The 22,561-nt window shown below is 41.3% G+C and overlaps 4 protein-coding genes across 4 annotated transcripts in view; 2 read left to right on the top strand and 2 right to left on the bottom strand.

Annotated features, from left to right (window-relative positions):
* The window catches only part of cfap61 (cilia and flagella associated protein 61), a 40,624-nt gene extending 40,208 nt beyond the window's left edge, over positions 1 to 416 (bottom strand). The window contains exon 1 of the mRNA XM_074616011.1: positions 207 to 416. The gene's annotated coding sequence lies outside the window, so the exon portion shown is untranslated. The remainder of the gene's footprint in view (positions 1 to 206) is intronic.
* Positions 417 to 1,387: 971 nt separating this feature from the next.
* Positions 1,388 to 8,694, top strand: crnkl1 (crooked neck pre-mRNA splicing factor 1). Its single transcript, XM_074614800.1, has 14 exons — positions 1,388 to 1,621; positions 3,094 to 3,246; positions 3,536 to 3,627; positions 4,277 to 4,435; positions 4,552 to 4,718; positions 4,878 to 5,056; positions 5,229 to 5,399; positions 5,578 to 5,769; positions 5,900 to 5,959; positions 6,121 to 6,201; positions 6,905 to 7,144; positions 7,334 to 7,435; positions 7,531 to 7,779; positions 8,089 to 8,694. The coding sequence occupies exons 1-14, from the start codon at positions 1,574 to 1,576 to the stop codon at positions 8,572 to 8,574; spliced, it is 2,379 nt and encodes a 792-aa protein (XP_074470901.1). The 5' UTR covers positions 1,388 to 1,573; the 3' UTR covers positions 8,575 to 8,694.
* naa20 (N-alpha-acetyltransferase 20, NatB catalytic subunit) lies at positions 8,632 to 12,556 on the bottom strand. The gene is made up of 6 exons (XM_074614801.1): positions 12,424 to 12,556; positions 11,803 to 11,827; positions 11,568 to 11,658; positions 10,754 to 10,889; positions 9,753 to 9,898; positions 8,632 to 8,992 (listed from the first exon to the last, which is right to left on the bottom strand). Exons 1-6 carry the CDS (start codon positions 12,474 to 12,476, stop codon positions 8,907 to 8,909), a joined length of 537 nt encoding a protein of 178 aa, XP_074470902.1. The 5' UTR covers positions 12,477 to 12,556; the 3' UTR covers positions 8,632 to 8,906.
* The window catches only part of cd109 (CD109 molecule), a 39,676-nt gene continuing 28,316 nt past the window's right edge, over positions 11,202 to 22,561 (top strand). The window contains exons 1-7 of the mRNA XM_074616475.1: positions 11,202 to 11,322; positions 15,026 to 15,041; positions 15,096 to 15,291; positions 17,306 to 17,481; positions 17,584 to 17,612; positions 18,142 to 18,378; positions 22,306 to 22,431. Coding sequence (XP_074472576.1) covers positions 15,215 to 15,291; positions 17,306 to 17,481; positions 17,584 to 17,612; positions 18,142 to 18,378; positions 22,306 to 22,431 — 645 coding nt within the window. The 5' untranslated portion in view covers positions 11,202 to 11,322; positions 15,026 to 15,041; positions 15,096 to 15,214. The remainder of the gene's footprint in view (positions 11,323 to 15,025; positions 15,042 to 15,095; positions 15,292 to 17,305; positions 17,482 to 17,583; positions 17,613 to 18,141; positions 18,379 to 22,305; positions 22,432 to 22,561) is intronic.

The following is a 22,561-nucleotide window of genomic DNA, read 5'->3' as shown; positions in this document are numbered from 1 at the left end:
TAATATATATATACACCAACAACTAGTTATTAAATAATAAATTAAAAAAAATATATATACACCCACTAACTATAATAAATAATAAATAAATATATATATACCCACTACAGTAACTATAATAAATAATAAATAATAATATATATATACCCACTACAGTTAAAGTCTGAATGTGAACCAGAACCAGAACCAGAACCAGTGTTACTCACCTGTCACAGTCCTCCTTTATAAACTACAACTTCAGTCTTATTGGTGAACTTTCTATTGTTTGCGGGTGAGATTATGAACTAAATGATATTTAGCTGTTAGCTTTATAAAACAGTAAATGATTGAAGGTAACTATCTGTTAGCTGTTAGCTGTTAGCTGTTAGCTGTTAGCAAAGATGCTCTCTGCAGTCACAAACTCCGTAACCATAGCAACGGAACGGAAGTCGCGCGTTAGTGATGGGAATTTGGGCTCTTTTTAGTGAGCCAGATCTTTTGGCTCAGCTCACCAAGAAGAGCCGGCTCTTTCGGCTTCCAAACGGCTCTTCGTTTTACCACTTCTGCCTTTTATAATTCAGCCAAATTTAGCGCAGTTTTGAGTTTGTAACTTTTTACACGTATAAATCATTGCGGGTCGGTTTCCCATGTGCGCTTGCGTGTGGCTACGCTGTGCAGACCGCTCCGCTCGACCGCTTTAGCTGACGTGTGTCACCTCACTGTGTTGAGCGATGCTCCTTCATGTCTATTTAGAGCGAGCACAAGCGCGAGCAACAGGACGCTGACTTTCCTTGACCTAACGGCCACAGGTGTCGCTGTTAACAAGCAATTTCTGATTCTTACAAACAGGCCCTTTAAGGTTGAAAGGAATAATAAAGTTTGCCGTCTTGGTTCAGACTACGGAGCCTCTGTGTTGTTATTTAAATAAATCATAAATATAGGAGAAACTCAACCCGTTCCATCCAACGTGATCGGTTGATGCTCTTAATTGTGATGAGAAAACTCATAAAAATCAACCTCATTGAGAAAAAAAAGTATGTTGGTTTTTTGCCGCGAAATATTGGCGTTCTGTGTGAAAGTACTCATGACAAAAGCAATAGTTCGACAAAATATATTGACTTGCAAATGAATTGCACCATAAAAACGTACGGCCTTTATCCGGTGACCCTCTGGAGGGGTCCGACCCCAAGGTTGGGAACCACTGGACTAAACTATCTAACTGTATATAAACATTGATTCTTCACTATTAATTATCATGAATAATAAGTCAGTTAATCAAGGCCCATTAGTCTTTTACTTTAAGTACATTTAGATGTGTACTTTTACCACAGGTGTTGCTGTTAACAAGACATTTCTGAATCTTACAAACCTTTTAAAAGAGCCAGCTCTTTGAGTCGGCTCGTTCGCGACCGAAACATCACTACTCGCAAGGCATTGTGGGATCTGTCATGGCGGATCCCGCTTGATGAACGTCTCGTTGTGGTTCTGGTTTAGTGTTCTGCTGGTTCTGGGTTCTGCTGGTTTAGTGTTCTGGTTGAAACGGTTTCAGTTAGTTTGGTAAACTTAGTTTGTGTGTGTTAACCCTGCTGACAGCATGGCGTCCACCGCGGCGGGTAAGCAGCGGATCCCCAAAGTGGCGAAGGTGAGAAAGAGCCATGAGCTGAGCTAAGCTAATGCTAACAGAGAGAGCTCAGAGTTGATTTAACTACGTTCAGCTCGCATTTATCTGTAATCTCTGATAATAATATACATTTAACTATAGTTTTAGAGTGGTAACGTTAGCCTGAAGGAAACAGCATTAACGTTAGACAGTGTTTCCTGTCTGAGCGAACTGAAGGTTCTGTTCCTCCATCAGGCTGAACTCTGTTTCATTATTAACATACTCAACTGATCCTGTTGACTGAACTGAAGGTTCTGTTCCTCCATCAGGCTGAGCTCTGTTTCATTATTAACATACTCAACTGATCCTGTTGATCCTGTTGACTGATCTGAAAGGCCTGGTTTCACTCTTTCTAAAGACAAACATATTTACTATATGTTATTAATATTTAAAACATGGTCAGCAGATTTGGCTGCGTAGGAGTAGTACTAGGAGTAGGAGTAGTAGTGGTAGTAGTAGTACTAGTAGTAGTAGTAGTAGTAGTAGTAGTAGTACTAGTAGTGGTAGTGGTAGTAGTAGTAGTACTAGTAGTAGCAGTAGTAGTAGTGGTAGTAGTAGTACTAGTAGTAGTAGTACTAGTAGTAGTAGTACTAGTAGTAGTACTAGTAGTAGTAGTAGTACTAGTAGTAGTAGTAGTACTAGTAGTAGTAGGAGTAGTAGTACTAGTAGTAGTAGTACTAGTAGTAGTAGTAGTAATAATAATAGGCAAGGCAGCTTTATTTGTAGAGCACATTTCAGCAACAGGGCAATTCAAAGTGCTTTACATAAACATTCAAGAACATTGTGAAATAATTAAAAGAGTTATAAAAACATTGAAGATTAGAAAATAAAAACACGCTAAGTCTTCTCTCTCTATCTCTAATTAAGTTTGCCACAAAAAAGACATGAGCTCCCGACAGCTCAGGTCTTGCATAGCCATCCAAACAAAATAAAATTCATATTTTACACAAAATGTAGCCCTGAAATCAAAATATAATAAGTACTAAAACATTAAGTGGAATTTGTTTTCAGTCTCATCTATATTGTGTAACAAGAAGGCCTACCTGTGTCTCTGGGTTATGATGTTGTACCTTTATAAAGCTGTGTACATAGACATATTATGTGGCTCTATGTAGGTTTTCCTTTAAGTATAATGTCATCCACTCCTACATAACATCAGTTGTTTGCAGTCATGTTAGGTACACCATTTGTATAATACTGCTAAAACACACGCAGCCATGATTTGTTCCCAGTTATCTCTAAAATATTCCCAGTTTACTTCGTGAAACGTTTTCTGTTAAATTCCTGTTTTTGTGTTGACTGAAACTTAAGACTTTATAAGCAAAATCTTTATGTTATGGGCTAAGAAACTTCGACAGTTTCACAAGTTAAGAATAGTCAGCATTAAGAACATCGAGACGTTACGCTCACGACTGCAGCAGCAGCATGTTAAAGGACTTGTTCTTGTTTTTCAGGTGAAGAATAAAGCTCCCGCAGAGGTTCAGATCACTGCTGAGCAGCTGCTGAGGGAAGCCAAAGAGAGGGAGCTCGAACTTCTGCCGCCGCCGCCGAAACAGAAGATCACCGATGAGGAGGAGCTCAACGATTACAAACTCAGGAAGAGAAAGGTAACTGCTTTCCTCTCATCTTCTTCACTGACGGCAGTGTTTTGATTTAAATGTGCAGCATTCAAGGGTGAAATCTGACCAAAACAGTTGAGATTCTCCAGCTCATATTTGACATAATAACATCATTACTTGTCCAATTCAACATATGATTAATTTAAAAGTGTGAGATCATGTGATTATACTTCCATTCTAAGACTCATGTTTGCTCAAATACACATCAGAAAGACGATCAGACAACGTTGTTGTTTTGGGACTTTTTATTCAAACCATCGTCCGTCTTTTCTTTCAGGGGTTTGAAGACAACATCAGAAAGAATCGAACTGTCATCAGTAACTGGATCAAATACGCACAATGGGAGGAAAGCCTGAAGGAGATCCAGAGGTATTGTGCTTATAGCCAGGAAATTATATTTCTACCATTTTTCCCTTAAAGGTGCTCTCTGTAAGAATCACAAATAGCTTGTTAACAGTGACACCTGTGGCTGTTAAGTCAACGACAGTCAGAGTCCTGTTGCTCACGCTTGTCCTCGCACTACGTAGACTAGATATAACTTTGTTTTTTTGTGTGTTTTGTGGAGTTTGTTTTGGAGTCTGAGTTGTGGTGGCAGCTGGTTGTTTGTTGGCGTCAGCGGACTCCATTTCTAACCAAACATTAGCTATGGTTGCACACTGTTAGCTGATATCGCCGTTATCGCTGAAGGAGGTAACACTGTGGTGATTGAGCCGATAGCCCACTGATGAAAGATGAATGATATATTTGCAGTATTATAAACTGGGTGTCTGTGGTGACATTTCTGGGGGGGGAAATTCAGTTTTTCTGAATTGTATACACACAAAAAATTTAACTATACACACAATTCTGAAAACTTGAAGCTCATATATCAACTAAAAGACTCCAGACTGCTAAACTCTAAACACATTGTTTTCACTCAAATAGAAATTCTAAATCAACCAGGACCGACATTTTTCGGATTGCCATGCGTGTCTTTGCTGTATATGTTTTCCCTCATCGCTGCTTCCTCTGGTTTCAGGGCTCGTTCCATTTACGAGCGAGCGCTGGACGTCGACCACCGCAACATCACTCTGTGGCTGAAGTATGCCGAGATGGAGATGAAGAGCCGGCAGGTGAACCACGCTCGCAACATCTGGGACAGAGCCATCACCATCCTCCCACGAGTCAACCAGTTCTGGTACGAATGGAGTTTGTAGCCTTGTAGTTTGTGCTTCATTTCACATTTACAGACAGACCCAGTCGGAGGAATCGATCAGATGAACTGCTTTATTTACATTTTTTGTGCTGTGAAAGGTACAAGTACACGTACATGGAGGAGATGCTGGGGAACGTGGCCGGCTGCAGGCAGGCGTTTGAGCGCTGGATGGAGTGGGAGCCTGATGAGCAGGCATGGCACTCATACATCAACTTCGAGCTGCGCTACAAGGAAGTGGACAAAGGCCGCACCATTTATGAGCGATATATCCTTTTGTTGCTGTTTTCACATGTAGAAACTGGAACCAGAGAATGTTTTGTGTTTTGGCTTGAAAAATGATTATAGAATGATATTTGTTTGTGGTGTTAAAAACTATAAAATGATGTTTGTTTGAGGTGTTAAAAGCTCTTTAACTCCGCTGCACTCGTCATCGTTCACCCCGAAGTGAAGAACTGGATCAAGTACGCTCGTTTTGAGGAGAAGCACGGCTACATCGCTCACAGCAGGAAGGTGTTCGAGAGGTCCGTGGACTTCTTCGGAGAGGATCATGTGGACGAACACCTCTTCGTGGCCTTCGCCAAGTTTGAGGAGACGCAGAAAGAGGTTTGTGCACAACAAAACCAACCAGCAGATTGAATAAATTCAGAGCCGTAGTCCCTTGCTTTCTTGTTTTGCTGGAGAGTTATTAATAATGTAGATATCCTGGTCTTTATACTGTGGTCATTGCTTCTCACCTCAACGTGCTGAATGTGTGAAACGTCCCTTTCCTCTACAGTTTGAACGTGTCCGGGTCATCTATAAGTACGCTTTGGACAGAATCCCTAAACACCAGGCACAGGAGCTCTTCAAGTTCTACACCATGTTCGAGAAGAAGTTCGGAGACCGGAGGGGAATCGAGGACGTCATCGTCAGCAAACGAAGGTTCCAGTACGAGGAGGAAGTCAAGGTATTTACCGTGGATCAATCAATGTGGTCACAATCAGGTTTTTACAGGGTTCCTACGCAGTATGGGAAAAGTATGGAATTTGATTTTAGTCTAGATCCAGGTCTAAATTAAGTATGGCCCGATTCTGTTTTCTAAAATAAAGTTCCTTCCTGTCCTCATCACTAACTGTTTCTGCCAGGCGAACCCACACAACTACGACGCGTGGTTTGATTACCTCCGCCTGGTGGAGAACGACGCCGACCCCGACACGGTGAGAGAGGTTTACGAGAGAGCCATCGCCAACATCCCCCCCATCCAGGAGAAGAGACACTGGAAGAGATACATCTACCTGTGGATCAACTACGCGCTGTACGAAGAGCTGGAGGTTAAGGTCCGTTTACAAACCTTCATTTCTCTTCAACAGACCAATGAATTATCATTTCTAATGAATGAAGATGTAAATATGTCAGGTGTGTTAATTATGATGGAAACATTTGTATTCTTTTTGTTTCCTTTGTCAGGATCCTGAGAGAACGAGGCAGGTGTACCAGGCCAGTCTGGACCTCATCCCACATAAAAAGGTAATTCAGCTTCAGAGTGTCTGATTCTCTGTTGTTTCTCTGATAATAAAGAGAATGGTTTTATTACTGCAGTAAAAACAGGAAGCCGGTGGAGGTGATATAGAACCGTAAACATCTCGGTACCGTTATTAGATTGTGATCATCTTATGTTTTCATTCCAGTTCACGTTCGCTAAGATTTGGCTGCTCTACGCTCAGTTTGAGATCCGGCAGAAGAACCTGCAGGGAGCCAGAAAGGTCATGGTAAGATTCACCGCAACGGATCGATCAATCAATCAATCAATCAATCAATCTGTATAGCACCTTTCAGACAGGTTAGTGCAGTTCAAAGTGCTTCTCGGATGACTGACAAGCAGGAAATAAGAGTGGACCGTGAAAACAACGGAAAAGACAAAAACAATTTAACAATAAAATAAATGATTAATAAAATAACAATAAAATATAATAAAATAGACAACTTCAATATAATAATGTAAGTAATTAAGAAAATAGAATAAAATGATACAACTTAAATACAATAAAATAAGTGAATTTGTAGGTGGTTAAATTGGTGGTTACATTTAAAGAGTTCACAAATAAATGTTGGAAATAACATCTTCATAGATTGTCAGCAGAACAATAATATTTAGTAAATCTAAAGGTTTATTAGAGGTGAACATGTTCAGATATTAGCTGTGTTTTATCATTTATTCATTTACATTTTCCTTTATTTAACCAGGTTCATGTTTCATTCAGATTCAAATCTATTTTTAAGAGATACCACAATTTAAGACAACTGTCCCACAATATTGAACAGCATAATAGAGTTAATAAAATATCTGGTGAAGATGATCACTTTACTTTTTAAACACTAAAATGCAGAAACAGGAAACTTAATAAACACAGATGCCTGATTCCTGCAGATGAACTCAATCTGACTATCTGTGATCTCTTCCCCCCTCTTCAGGGCACAGCGATCGGTAAATGTCCGAAGAACAAGCTGCTGAAGGGCTACATCGAGCTGGAGCTGCAGCTGCGTGAGTTCGACCGCTGCAGGAAGCTGTACGAGAAATACCTGGAGTTCAGTCCCGAGAACTGCACCACCTGGATCAAGTTCTCCGAGCTGGAGACCATCCTGGGAGACGTGGAGAGAGCCCGCGCCATCTTCGAACTTGCCATCGGACAGCCGCGACTGGACATGCCAGAGGTACTGATTAGCTTTATTCATCCAGCCTGTATTACCTACCTGTATAGTAGATGGAGTTTGGAGAAACAGCACTGGAGCAAAGTGTACGCTATATTTAGAATGTTTTCACCGCTTTACCTCGCTGTCAGACAGCCCTTTCTGACGGGGAACATGATCATTTGAAAGCGTCTGTATCTGATGTGTCTTCAGGTGCTGTGGAAGTCCTACATCGACTTTGAGATCGAGCAGGAGGAATTTGGAAACACCAGGAACCTTTACAAAAGGCTGCTGCAGCGCACGCAACACGTCAAGGTCAGGACTACACTCTAGCTTTCTGTGCTCACTGAATATCTGGAAAAAAACTTTCCAAACCTTCTTATCTTCATCATCCTCCTCCTCCCGTTCAGGTTTGGATCAGCTGCGCCAAGTTCGAACTGTCCATCGACGACCCCGACAGGCTGCAGAAGTGCCGGCAGATCTTCGAGGAGGCCAACAAGGGCATGAGGAGCTGCGAGGAGAAGGAGGAGCGGCTGATGCTGCTGGAGTCCTGGAGGGACTTTGAGAAGGAGTTTGGCTCCGACAGCACCGTGGAGAGAGTGAGGAAGCTGCTGCCGGAGAAGGTGAAGAAGAGGAGAAAGCTGACGGCCGAGGACGGGGTAAGAATCGAACGTCTTATAATGTTTTAGAATTATGGCCACGCCAATAAAGAAAGTTCAATATTAGAGTGAGTTAAACTATCAGACTGAGCACAAGCTTGATCATCTATTATAGATATATAAATATATAAAGCTCACATATGAGGATTTGCTGCTTTTCTTTTTTAAATCTTATATCTTTGAGGTTTGGACTGAACAAGACGTTTAATTTTTTCGCTGACACGTTCAAATGTTGATGAATGGATGATAAATAATTAGCAGCAGCCAGTCGCAGGTGTTAATCTCAATCTGTTGTCGTGGTTCTTTCAGTCGGACGCAGGTTGGGAGGAGTACTACGACTACATCTTCCCCGAGGACGCCGCCAACCAACCCAACCTCAAACTGCTCGCCATGGCGAAGATGTGGAAGAGGCAGCAGATCGTGGACGAGGACGAGGAGGAGGGTGAGGGTGAGGACGAGGAGGAGGGTGATGGCGAGGACGAAGGCGAGGATGAGGACGAGAGAGAGAAAAGTCCAGAGAAGTCTCCCGAAGCGGCTGAAGAGATGGCGACGACGCCGCCGTCACCATCGCCGACGTCGTCTGACGAACCGGCAGCTCCTCCTCCTGAGAAGCTGCCGGAAACCGAGTCGGACAGAAACACTGAAGCTGAAACGGAGCGGGAGAAGACGCACGATGATCGAGACGGCAGCAGCAGCAGCGGCAGCAGCGGCAGCAGCAGCGAGAGTGACAGTGATGATGATGATGGAAAGACGAAGGAGAAAAAGAGCGGAGATGAAGAGAAAGATAAAGAGTAGATTTCCCCGCTCAGACGTTCATCCTGGATTCATTTTTCTACTTAAACAACGACCAGCTCAGCAGCAGCAGTCTTTATTGTACGACCATGTTTTTCTGCTTTATACAAACATCAACTCAAACTCGCCTGTCGTTTTTATTTCTTTAGAAAATGTTCATTTAGAATTTACAGGAAGTGAATATTTGATCCTTTGGGGAGTAAAATGTGTACAGCGTGGCTCTCTGACTGAGATGGTAATCAGCCTGTGTGACAGTTTAACTATGTACAATGGAATAATATTAATAATTCACATGTGATGATGAGGCTGCAGAGCGTCAGAGAGCCAGTCTACTGTTATTCGATGTCCTCCGGTCTGACAGGATGTGGCAGCGGGATGATTGACTTCTTCTCCGTGTCTCTGGACAGAGCTTTCCTCATGTCTGCAACAAGCAAATAGAATCGTCAGTTTTTATAAACCCCGGCTGTGTCCAAAATCACTCACTATAGTGGTGAGTTCACCACTCTGTAGAGCTGTCCGACTGTATAGTGAGGAACCTTTACGTGACCCAGTCCCAGCGTCCACACTCAGACTTTGAGGCACGTTCCCGCAAAGTGCGTGAGGGTTTCGGGCCGTCCTGCTGTCTAATCATGGAGTCCTTGAGGGCTCTCTCGCAGGCATTTTGAACCCTTTATGAACAATTCCCGTAAGACCCCATTTCTGCAGACTTTGTCTGAGCGAATTACCCACAATCCATAGTGTTGTGACTTAAATACAGGGTTACCACGATTACCAGGGGATGCCCGGGGGCGTAAAGAAACATTAACATTAAGGATTTAAGATGGAACATCACTCGCTATGTTACACACCGGGTTTATTCATCAACCACTTCTTTTAATATTGCTTAATGAAGTTTGACAAAAACAAGTAAATAGATTTTTTCTATTCTCGTAAGGCCTGGGTTCAAATAGACAGTAAAATACCTAAAATAAAAACGGTAACATGATATGTCGCCGCAAAGTGCTGTCCCATTCATATTTCTACCATTACGAGCCCTCGCAGCCTCTCACTCTCTCACCATTTACCAGGGGATGTCAGTCAAGTCTCTGAGGGTTCAGGGTTTAAGGCCTCAGGGGGGACTCTGGGATTGGGTCTATATTCATAAAGCTCCTGTAATGATCTGTTTCTCTAACTCGTCTCACCGTAAGCGTCTTCGTCGGGTTCTCCGTTGCTGGCGGAGTAATACTCGATCACCGTCCTGTAGACGCTGTAGCCCAGACGCTTGTACATGTTCACCGCCACCTGGTTGGAGACTCGAACGAACAGATCCACGAAGAACCCGCCCTTCCTACAACACAACATTAAAGGTCACAGTGACACCTCTGTAGTGAGGAGATAACGATCTGATTTTCAAAATAAAAGCATCTTAACACAGGGTACCTTTTGTGTTGAGTGAATTTTAAACTTTAAAAACAACATGTGTTCAGATCTCATGGGGAAAATAGGTATTAATATATAAAAATGTGAATATTTCCTGGGCATCGATCGTGAAACATTCACACAGCTGAGACAATATAAGTCTGATATATTTGTCCTGATATACAAAATACAGAAAATCTAAATTTAGAAAAAGAATTGAAGGAGAAATTTTTTTTTTTTTTTTTTAATAAAACTGCAACAGATTTTAGGGATCTTATAAATGTTTATTACCCATATCTCAACACGAACTACGTCCTCCTGTGTACAGATGAAATACAAATATTCCCTTTAGTCCACATGCAGCTTCTGCTTAATTTAAATATATTCATGATACAGTGATTTTAATTTTATATTTCGAAAATGGGACATTTCCTGTTATCAGTTTGTTCTTCGTGCTATATAAGCATAAAGAAATATGACAAAAATAGGTATGTAAAATATAAATTATGTGCATAATGCTACAACATATAACATAATATATTTAGAGAATTATAAAATGATAAAATAATAAATATACAAATATGTGCATCAAACACATACAATATATAACCACAGTGTAAATAAGTAAAATAATGCTGAGAAGTGGGATCTATTAGATGTGTTAAATACATTTATGAATAAAAGAATAATATAAGAATATTTATTGAAATGTACAGTATTGATTGCAGTTGAATTATTGGACAGTGAAGTGAGTATTGTTCAGGGTGTGATGACGTGTACGAACCTCTCTGAGATCTCCTCCAGCATCTCCATCAGTTTGGCGGCGAGGCCGAGTCTTCTGAACTCGGGCGCCACTGACAGAGCGGTGACGTGACCGTGCCACTCCTCCCGAGCCACGGATCCCTCCGCCTTCCCCATGACTAGAAGAGAGAGTCAGAGAGTCAACTCAGCTGTACTGAGGGTTTATTTTACTAAACCAAAACACAGAACAGTGGGGTGATAAAGTGAGACGTGTTGCTGTTGTGTAAGATTAATATATTAAAATATTTCTCAAGTGTTACGGAGCATTTCATATGCAACAATTACACAGCTTTTAATGAGTGATTTGATCTGAAAAAAAAACATTTTAAGGGTCAGATTATTGAATGTAATGAACAACAGGTGTATTTCACAGCTTGTCATAGTAGGAGAACCACAGGTGTTACTAATAACAGTAACGATGGCTCCAGTTAATTCAAGAGTCCAGTAAGACAGAGACAGTTTGAGCAGCATGCATGATACCAGGACCTGATAAATGGAAAATCAGCAGACATTGCGTCATACACAACCAACATCTGAGCTTCCTACCAACAGGTAAACACACCTGAGGACTTTTCACATTAATGTGTCAAATTAAATTAAATTAAATTAAATTAAAATAAAATAAATAAATAAAATCTATTGAAGCAGCAGCTTCACTGTGATGGAAACCTCCTCTGGAGCACAATTTCTTTATTATAAAATAAAAAGAAAACAAAGTATAGCTAAAAAATAAAATAATCAAGTAAAGGACAATCTAATGAATCCTAAATAATAAAGATATGTGTTTAAAAACGTACTGTATCCCATCAGTTCACCACCAGGAGCCTCAGCAACGATGAAGTACTCTGGCCAGTGAGCCAGGTACTGGAGGTAAAAAGGGATCCCATACTGGAGGTCAAAGGTCAAAGAAAAAAAAACACTTTCTGTTACATATAAGGAAGTTTTAATTTATGACATGACAATAAAGCTAAGTGTGAAATGACAGATTATAACATATATTACAACAGATATTCATGTTAAAATGAAGGATACAGTTTCTGTCAGAGGGTCCAGGTTACTGTTGAATAAAACACACAAACATCAGTTAATAAAATCATTAATTATTCATCTGTTTTATGCATAAAGTCAATAATAATTATTCTACAAGACTACTAATATTTTTTTATGAAAACACAAACCAAACTCAATTGAATAATTTCACATTTCTCATTTAACATCTTATCTATTAATTTAAATGTTGCAAAAGACTAAATGTTATGAATTTCATGCCAAATAGGGAATATCTGTTCCAACCAAACCCCATGATTTTTATATGACATTATTCACTAACGTCCTAGCCAGGTTAGCTAAATAGCTAGCTTAAACAGGCAAACATATTCCACTTTTTAATAAAAAGACAGTTATCTGACTGATTAAATGTGTGCCGATTTGTTCAGAAGATAATAACGATTCATAAAGTGTTTTAGTTTGGCATTAAAGAGTATAGTTATTGCTGGTAGCAATACGATAACTACATTATGGATTTATTTGAATGGAGTTTGGTGCAGTCAGGTTGGCCATGCTGCACATCAACAACAGGAAGTGCAGATGACACATAAAACACAACACTGCTTGTTATGAATAGAACAAATACATTAACCAGATTTCACTCACATATTGTTGAATTTAAATAGATCATCGCAGGTAAAAGGTCTTAATGTTGTCATCCTGGCTGGCTGCTGTGTGACCTTTGACCTCACAGAGGAGAAGAGAGACTTTAAAAAGAAAGAAGAAAAAGAAGAGCAGCGCCCTCTGGCGACCTGGAGGTACTACAACTGGAATATAATAATAATAATAATACACATATTAGGCACAAAAGCACTCAGTTAGCAGTTTGGTAACACTTTATAATAACCATCATTAATTAATGGTAAATTAATAGTTAAATAAACGTTAGTATAGTATAGTAATAGTTATCTTACTGTTAACAAGCAACGAAATGCTAATTAATAATGTTAACTAATTAATAGTAATGCTATAATTTGTTATTTTAACAGTTTATTGATGCACACATTATAACATAATAAGTCAATAATCTATAAACAATATTTATTTAATCAATTATTTAATTTATTTCTGGCCCATCTATCTATTCTTAAAGATTTACAAATTATTTGGTAATCATTAACAAATACTTAATATAGTATATAATATGTTAGAATTTATGCAACAATAAACAGTTAATAAATAGTTTACTAATATAATCCTAATGTAATTGTTTTCGTCTTTTATCAGCAACAATACAATATATAATTTATAAACTAATCATTTCATATTACACAAACTAATGATTCATCATAAATTATAGCATTACTAATAATTAGTAAACATTATTAATTATCATTACATTGTTTGTTAAAAGTAAATTAACTATTATTATTAACTAAAGTTTAATTAACTATCATTTTACCATATAAAAGGTTGGTTATTATAAAGTGTTGCCGTCAGTTTAATGGGTACACCCATAGTTACAGCTAATCCAGTCTAATACAGCAGTCCTGTAATGAATGTTTTAGAGAGACTTTATTCAGCTTTATGGTTATTTTAGAGGACACAGTTTGTGGTGCTGTTGGATTATATTGCATGATACTGACAGGTGTTTCTATTATTTTGTCCATCCCATGCATATTAATGAAGGTCAGTTAAATAACAGAAACACCTAGTTATTAAATATTCTGCATTTTTATTCCAGTTTGACTTCACTGATAATTTACTGTTAGTTACCACCATCTGCTGTTGAAATAATGAACAGCACCTAACTTTTATGAAAATGTTGAAAACCATTTATTAAAGGTGTTATTGATTACATTGATAACATTCAGCCTGGCATTCTTAAAAACAAGTGGTTGTCAGAAACTTACCGTCAAATACAGACATTTTTTTCAGCACTAACTGGCAACTTGATCACTGATGACCCCGAGACGTTGTTTTACTGTTAGCTCTCAAGCCTTGTTAGAAACCAAACGTCACATATCTTCCACAGAGATTAACAAAACAATCATTTTGGACCCGCCAACAATTTTTAAATGATTAATTCACAATAAGACTGAAATAGACTGATGACATGCCTTGAAAATGGTAGGCAATGATTTAAAGTTAATGTTGTTTTAAAGTACCCAAAACATAAATAAAAAAACATGCATATGATCGTGTAAGGCCAGATATTATAAAGGACCAGTTCACCAAAGTTGCAAAAAACATATTTTCATACTAACTATGTACCCACACAGATATATTTGCTTTTATTTGTCCAGGTTTTGAGAGCCATCAAGACAATGGAGGTGAACAGAATTATTATTATTATTAGTAGTAGTAGTAGTAGTAGTTTTATTTACTGTATTTATTTTTATTCTTGAGAGTTTCTGTTTGGATTATTATTATTATTATTATTATTATTATTATTAATAATAATATTAATAATAATAATAGTAATAATAATAATAGTAGTAGTAGTAATAGAAGTAGTTTTATTTATTTATTTTTATTCTTGAGCGTTTCTGTTTGGATTATTACTATTATTATTATTATTATTATTATTATTATTATTAGTAGTAGTAGTAGTAGTATTAGTCGTTTTATTTATTTATATATAAATATTCATATTCTTGCATATATTCTAGTTTCTGTTTGAGGTTTGGGGTCATAAACCAAAGTATTGGAGGTTTATGACTATGGAGAAATAGTCGTGGGATCATGGACGTTATCATAATTCATCCTGAGGTGGAGATGAATGTGTGTATCTGATTTCACGGCAATCCATCCAACAGTTGTTGTGATATTTCACAAATGTCAACCTCCTGCAGCACTGGAGGAAAAGTCAGGGGATTACCAAAGTTCATCCTCTGGGGATCATCATCTAATCGTTGCTAACTCGGCTAACAATAAAAATACAACAGACTGTGAGTCGCCTTAAACCACCCTGAACAATTCTCATAGGAACTCACTCCTCTTTGTTTTCCAGTGAAAACCCTTTAGGTTTCAGAGTCCCCTGGGAGGACACCTACTGTCCTCTTCCAGCTCCATGTAGGCGCCGTGAGGCAGAGGGACAACAGTCGCCATGGCGGCAGTGAGACTGAACTAATGGAGACATTATACATACTTAATAATAATATCATCACAGGTATTCCTCTGAGTGAACAGAGTGAATCTCCTCAGAGTGGAAACACCCAGAAATGAGTCCTCCCGGGGGGGTTCATGTAAACTGACACTGGTTCAGTTAATCAGGTGATACCGTGTATGAGGAGGAGGAGGAGGAGGAGGAGGAGGAGGAGGAGGAGGAGGAGGAGGAGGAGGAGGAGGAGGAGGAGGAGGAGGAGGAGGAGGAGGGGTCACTGTCTGCAGGTATGAAGACCTGACCTCACCTGCTCCCAGCACTGAGTGAAGCCCCGTGGAGTGAAGTTCATTCATGCAAATGGAGCGTCTCCAGGCGTGGGGATTCTTCGGCCTCATCGTCCTCACCACCGCCCAGAACACCACGCACAGGTAAACAAACACACACACACACACACACACACACACACACACACACACACACACACACACACACACACACACACACACACACACACACACACACACACACACACACACACACACACACACACACACACACACACACACACACACACACACACACACACACACACACACACACACACACACACACACACACACACACACACACACACACACACACACACACACACACACACACACACACACACACACACACACACACACACACACACACACACACACACACACACACACACACACACACACACACACACACACACACACACACACACACACACACACACACACACACACACACACACACACACACACACACACACACACACACACACACACACACACACACACACACACACACACACACACACACACACACACACACACACACACACACACACACACACACACACACACACACACACACACACACACACACACACACACACACACACACACACACACACACACACACACACACACACACACACACACACACACACACACACACACACACACACACACACACACACACACACACACACACACACACACACACACACACACACACACACACACACACACACACACACACACACACACACACACACACACACACACACACACACACACACACACACACACACACACACACACACACACACACACACACACACACACACACACACACACACACACACACACACACACACACACACACACACACACACACACACACACACACACACACTCTCTCAGGTAAACTTACAGGTGCAGGTAGAGCCATGAAAGTATTCTGGGTCTATCTGAGGTTTCTCTCCGGTCAGAACTGAGCTATCTCTGTGTTTATGTCACCTAATATCTCTGTGTTGGCTGTTTTCTTAAAAAGATAAAATAAAATATATTTATAATATATTAAACTGACAAGATATCAGTCACATATTATTGAATTTAAACAGCTATATATTTATTTATATTTATGATGTAAAATGTATTATTGTATCATTTGAAAGGCACTATATAAATGCAAGTTATTATTATTATTATAAATAATAATAATAATAATAATAATAAAACTGACAAGATATCACTCACATATAACTGAATTTAAACAATCACTGGTAAATGGTCTTAATGTAAAACAAAATAAATGTTTGTTAAATGTCAAAGTTAAAGATTAAACTTAATCTGTCATAATAATAAATATTTATATAAAAATAAATATATTAGAATATTTATGATGTAAAAATTTATTATTTAAAGGCACTATATAAATGCAAGTTATTATTATTATTATTATTATTATTATTAAAACTGACAAGATATCACTCACATTGGATTTAAATGATCACTGGTAAATGGTATTAATATAAAAAAATATGTTTACGTTAAATACAAACTAAAAGATAAACTAAATACCATTTGATTCTCAGGATCTTAAAATTGGACACTTACAAACTTAATCTCTCATAATGTATTTTTTATTATATTAAATTATCGTATCATTTGATTGAAAAAGCAACATAAATCATTTGTAATTTCACAGAGGTTTGGCACAGTTTCACCGTATTTGGTGCACAAGTCTTTATTAATCTTCCTTTTGGTTCAGATTTTTAGGATGTGTTTATCATAATCTTCTTTTGGGCTCAACATGACTTTTACAATTTAATTTATTACTCTATTTTAGCCCAAATATCACTGTTGTCCCTGTTCAAACCAAGATAACTTTTACAGGAGGAAATAGAGCATTTGCTGGGGACTATTTTCAGCGGCAGATTAATCCACATGTCATGCTCAAGTGAGTGTTAGCGATAGCGTTGATGTGTCCAGACACAGTGTCCTTGTTGGATAATCCACAGAGTATTTCCAATTAAAAGTGTTTCTGACCACAGCAGATGTGTGTTCCCCTCAGGAGGAGCCTCCAGTGTGTTTGTGTATTTAACGTGACTCGTTTGGTTCTCAGCCCCGACCATCGGCCCTCTCGGCCCTCCTACCTGCTGCTGGCCCCCAGAGCCCTCCGACCTGGGGTCCCGACATCGGTGACCGTCACCATCCTGACGGCCTCTCCGGTCACCGTGTCTGCTCACATCGTTCATGGCAACCAGACCGTGTCCTCCAACTCCACTACAGTGGAAGGAGGTCAAACCTTTTGTGTATCATCAAAAAACAACAACAACAACAACATTTGAATTGCATTGCAGTGTAATTAAACAACTTCACTGTCACATTGTGTTTTTAAAGGTTCAACTGAGCTGCTGACTTTACCAGCTGTAAGTATGACAACAACTATGGGATGGATCGCCATGAAGTTTTATACAGATGTTCCCCAGAGGATGAATCCCAATGACTTTTTTAGATTTTATTCTAGCGCCATCATCAGATCAAAAAGTTTACTTTATGACCTGATCAACCTGCAACACTGATGACATTCCCATCAGCCTCAGCTGTACTGTGTGTTTATTGCTAATCAGCAAATGTTAGAATGCTAACCTGTTTTCAAAGCAGAGGCGTTCCCTTGAAGTGTAAACTTTTGATACAATGACGTACAAATCAGACATGTTGAGCAGGTCCAAAGTTAAAGCCTCTTATCTTGTCTGCCGTCCTTTAGTTTACAGACACCTGAGAAGCTTTTAGCTCTTCTAAAACAGATTTCCTCAAAGGTCACTCAGGTATCTTGGATTTCCATTATTAAATGGAATAATTGTCTCTGGAAAATTTGGATTTTTAGAATTACAAACATTTCTCCGAGGTAAAAACGGTTGTGTTAAACTTCAACACCTAAATGTTGCACCCCTCCAGATCAACGAGAGCGAGTCCAGCCACAGCCACCCGTACACCCTGGAGGTCAAAGGTCATAAAGGCAGCGTCCAGGTTTTCTCCAACTCAACACAGCTGCACTTCGACCCCAAAGGCTTCTCCACCTTCATTCAGACGGACAAACGGAACTATCGGCCCGGGCAGCTGGTGAAGATCAGAGCGGTGTCCATTCACCCCGACGGGAAACCCTACGTCAGCCCGGTGGACATCATCATCAGAGTGAGTCTGATATTCAATATACAGTATTGTTGAACTCTCCAAATCACTGTATATTTCAGCATATGAATAATCAAACATCTTCATTATCAGTCAATCGAAGAATCCACTGTAGTCTTAGTTTTCATGCAACCAGTCTGACTGCCGTACAGCTGTGAATTTAAAGGAACAGTTCGCCCAAAAATTAAAACCCACAATATTCTCAGGACATTAATCAACACAATACAATTCCCAACAAAAACTATAAAAAAAAAAAAAACATTAAAAAAATCCACCACAGCTACTGTTAACTTCAGTTATTACAGTTAAAACACATCCAAGATGGCGCTAACTACGGCTGCCTCGGCGATTTGGTGCGCTCTGTTTTTCTTGTTTTTTTGTGTTTCTTTAGTTTTTGGTGGAAGTTCACGGATTGTCTTCTCTAGAGAAGACATCCTTAACCTCAGGGAATCTACCCCAGCAGATCTTTTCCCCAACTTTCTGGCACCTTCAGCAGTTTTAATGCACGTTTTGCTGGGAGCTGTGGCCCTCGGCCGAGCGGCGAAGCGCCGGAGAGGAAAGCGCTCCGGAGCGCTGAATCGCTTCAGACAGAGAGGACTAAAAACTCCGCTGCCTGCGATATTCCTCTCCAACGTGCGCTCACTGTGCAACAAAGTGGACGAGTTGCTGCTGATGGTCAGTACCAACAGAGACTTTTCCCTCTCTTCTGTCTTGTGTTTTACTGAGTCGTGGTTGTGTGGAACTATACCGGACTCTGCGCTGCAGCTTCCCGGCTTCCAGCTGTTCCGAGCCGACCGCGACCCGGAGCTATCACACAAGTCAAAGGGAGGGGGAATATGTTTCTATGTTAACGACGGCTGGTGCAAGGACGTGACAGTGCTTCTGCGGACATGTTCTCCGGATCTGGAATCCTTTATTATCAACTCTAAACCATTTTATTCCCCCCGTGAATTCTCCTCCTTCATTCTGGTCGGTGTTTACATCCCGCCTCAGGCTCACGTGGAGCTCGCGCAGCGGCTGCTTGCAGACCAGATACGGGAGGTGGAGAGAAAAAACCCGGACTCTCTTGTTATCGTTCTTGGGGACTTTAACAAGGGGAACTTATCACAGGAGCTCCCAAAATACAAACAGTTTATTAAATGTCCGACCAGAGAGGAGAACACGCTGGACAAGTGCTACTGCAACATCAGAGACGCATATCACGCCGTTCCCCGCGCTGCGCTGGGAAACTCCGACCACGTCTTGGTCCATCTCATCCCCTCTTACAGGCAGAGGGTCAAACTGGCTAGACCGGTTGTGAGGACGACCAAGAAGTGGAGCAGCGAGGCGGTGGAGGATCTGCGTGAGTGCCTGGACTGCACGGACTGGGAGATGTTTAGGACCGCCACTGACAGTCTGGACGAGTATGCAGAGGCTGTGACGTCATATATCAGCTTCTGTGAGGACAGCTGTATACCGACGCGCACCAGGGTTCACTATAACAACGAGAAGCCCTGGTTCACAGCCAAACTCAAACAGCTTCGTTTGGTTAAGGAAGAGGCATTTAGGAGTGGTGACAGGGAGGGCTTTAAAGAGGCTAAATACGCGTTTGGCAAGGCGGTGAGGGAGGCCAAACGGCAGTATTCAGAGAAACTACAAGAGCAGTTCTCAGCCAGTGATTCTGCCTCAGTCTGGAAAGGGCTGAGACAGATCACAAACTATAAGCCCAAACCGTCCCACTCCACGAATGACCTCCGACTGGCAAATGAGCTGAATGAGTTTTACTGCAGATTTGACAGACGTAGTGACGGTCCTGACTACATCTCCTCTCCCCCCAGCCATCAGCCACCAGCAGTTAACACAAGCACCCCCCAGCTTTCTCCACAAGCACCCAGCCTGTGCACACCCCTCCCCCCCTTCACACCTCTGTCCATCCAAGAGGAGGAAGTCAACAGGCTCTTCAAAGGACAAAACCCCCGCAAAGCAGCCGGCCCAGACTCTGTCTCACCTGCAACCCTGAAACACTGTGCAGACCAGTTGTCTCCAGTGTTTACAGGGATTTTCAACACCTCCCTGGAAAACTGCAGGGTGCCGTCCTGCTTCAAAGCCTCCACCATCATCCCGGTCCCCAAGAAGCCAAGGATCACAGGTCTTCAGGACTACAGACCCGTCGCTCTGACCTCTGTGATAATGAAGACCTTTGAACGACTTGTGCTCCAACACCTAAAGACAATAACCAACCCCCTGCTGGACCCACTGCAGTTCGCCTACAGACCTAACAGATCTGTAGACGACGCAGTAAATTTAGCCCTTCATTACATTCTCCAGCATCTGGACTCCCCTGGCTCCTATGCCAGGATCCCGTTTGTGGACTTCAGTTCCGCATTCAACACCATCAGCCCAGCTCTGCTACAGGACAAGCTTTCCCTGCTGAGCGTGCCTGACTCCACCTGCAGGTGGATCACAGACTTTCTAACAGACAGGAGTCAGCACGTAAGGCTGGGGAAGCAAGTCTCCGACACCCAGACCATCAGCACCGGTGCCCCCCAAGGCTGCGTTCTCTCCCCACTGCTCTTCTCCCTGTACACCAACGGCTGCACCTCCAGACACCAATCTGTCAAGCTCCTTAAGTTTGCAGACGACACCACTCTCATCGGCCTCATCTCCGAGGGTGACGAGTCTGCCTACAGATGGGAGGTTGACCATCTGGCATCCTGGTGCAGCCAGAACCACATGGAGCTGAACGCCCTGAAGACAGTGGAGATGGCAGTGGACTTCAGGAGGAACTCAGCCCCGCTCCCCCCTCTCATCCTGCGCGGCTCCCCAGTCAACACGGCGGAGTCGTTCCGTTTCCTGGGCACGACCATCGCCCAGGACCTCAAGTGGGAGCTAAACATTAGCTCCCTCACTAGTAAGGCCCAGCAGAGGATGTACTTCCTGAGGCAGTTGAAGAAATTCAACCTGCCACAGACCATGATGGTGCACTTTTACTCGGCCATCATCGAGTCCATCCTCACCTCCTCCATCACCGTCTGGTTCGCCGCTGCCACCGCCAGGGACAAGGCCAGGCTGCAGCGGGTCATCCGTGCTGCAGAGAAGGCGATCGGCTGCAACCTTCCCTCCCTCCAGGAGCTGTACACCTCCAGGACCTTAAGGAGGGTAGGGAAGATTGTGGCCGACCCCTCCCATCCTGGACACCATCTTTTTCAGACTCTGCCATCTGGCAGGAGGTTAAGGTCCATCAGGACCAAAACCTCACGCCATAAAAACAGTTTCTTCCCCATGGCAGTGGGGCTCTCCAACAGCCCATCCGCCCCCCTGTGACTGTCTCTCCCTCACACACACACTACTGCCCCCCCTGCCGACACTGACTCTCCCCCCTCTCTCAATATTTGCACTATCTTTATATCATGTTTATAGCTTATTTGTAATTTGTAAATTGTACATTTTTATTATTTTATTCTAATGTTTTTATCTATTCTTTTATCTATTCTTTTGTTTTTATCCATTCTTTTGTTATTATATTATACTGTTTGTCTCGCACCAAAAATGCCAAAGAAAATTCCTAGTGTATACCTCTTACACCTGGCAATAAACACCATTCTGATTCTGATTCTGATTCTGTTCTACGGTCTGTTATTTCTTTATAGCAGACCATTGCTATGTATATAACAGACCGCTGCTATGTATAACAGACCGTTGCTATGTATAACAGACCGTTGCTATGGGTGCAGTTCTGATGTCGGACTGGAGGACCGTTTTTGTGTCAAATTATTGATTACTTAAGTAAGTAGCCGTGTAATAAGCAGGATAATGTACAGCTAGCGGGTCATTGTTGTGAAATAAACTCCTTCAGTAAATGAATAAACATGTTTTTGTGTTTGTTTCTTGACTGTCCTCTGTTATAAAGCATGATTTAATCTCTCTGTATCCATGTCGTACCTGATCCAGGATCCGAGGGGAAACCGGCTCAGACAGTGGCTGTCCCTGGACAGCGTCCTCGGGGTCGTGTCCAAAGAGTTCCGGCTGTCTGAAAACCCGCCTCTGGGTGAATGGACCGTCGTCACTACAGTCGCTGTAAGTCTGCTACATCTCACCCAGTCCACTAAGTGCATCCTTTAACAGCACAAGAAGAAATAAAAAAGATTATCATCTCAGATATGAAAAATGTTTAAATCACACATCCAAAATTAAATAAAACATTAAT

Source organism: Sebastes fasciatus, chromosome 18, assembly GCF_043250625.1.
Source record: "Sebastes fasciatus isolate fSebFas1 chromosome 18, fSebFas1.pri, whole genome shotgun sequence".
Lineage (NCBI taxonomy): Eukaryota > Metazoa > Chordata > Actinopteri > Perciformes > Sebastidae > Sebastes > Sebastes fasciatus.
The sequence above is the reverse complement of the archived record's forward strand: the minus strand, read 5'-3'. Positions and strand labels throughout refer to the sequence as shown.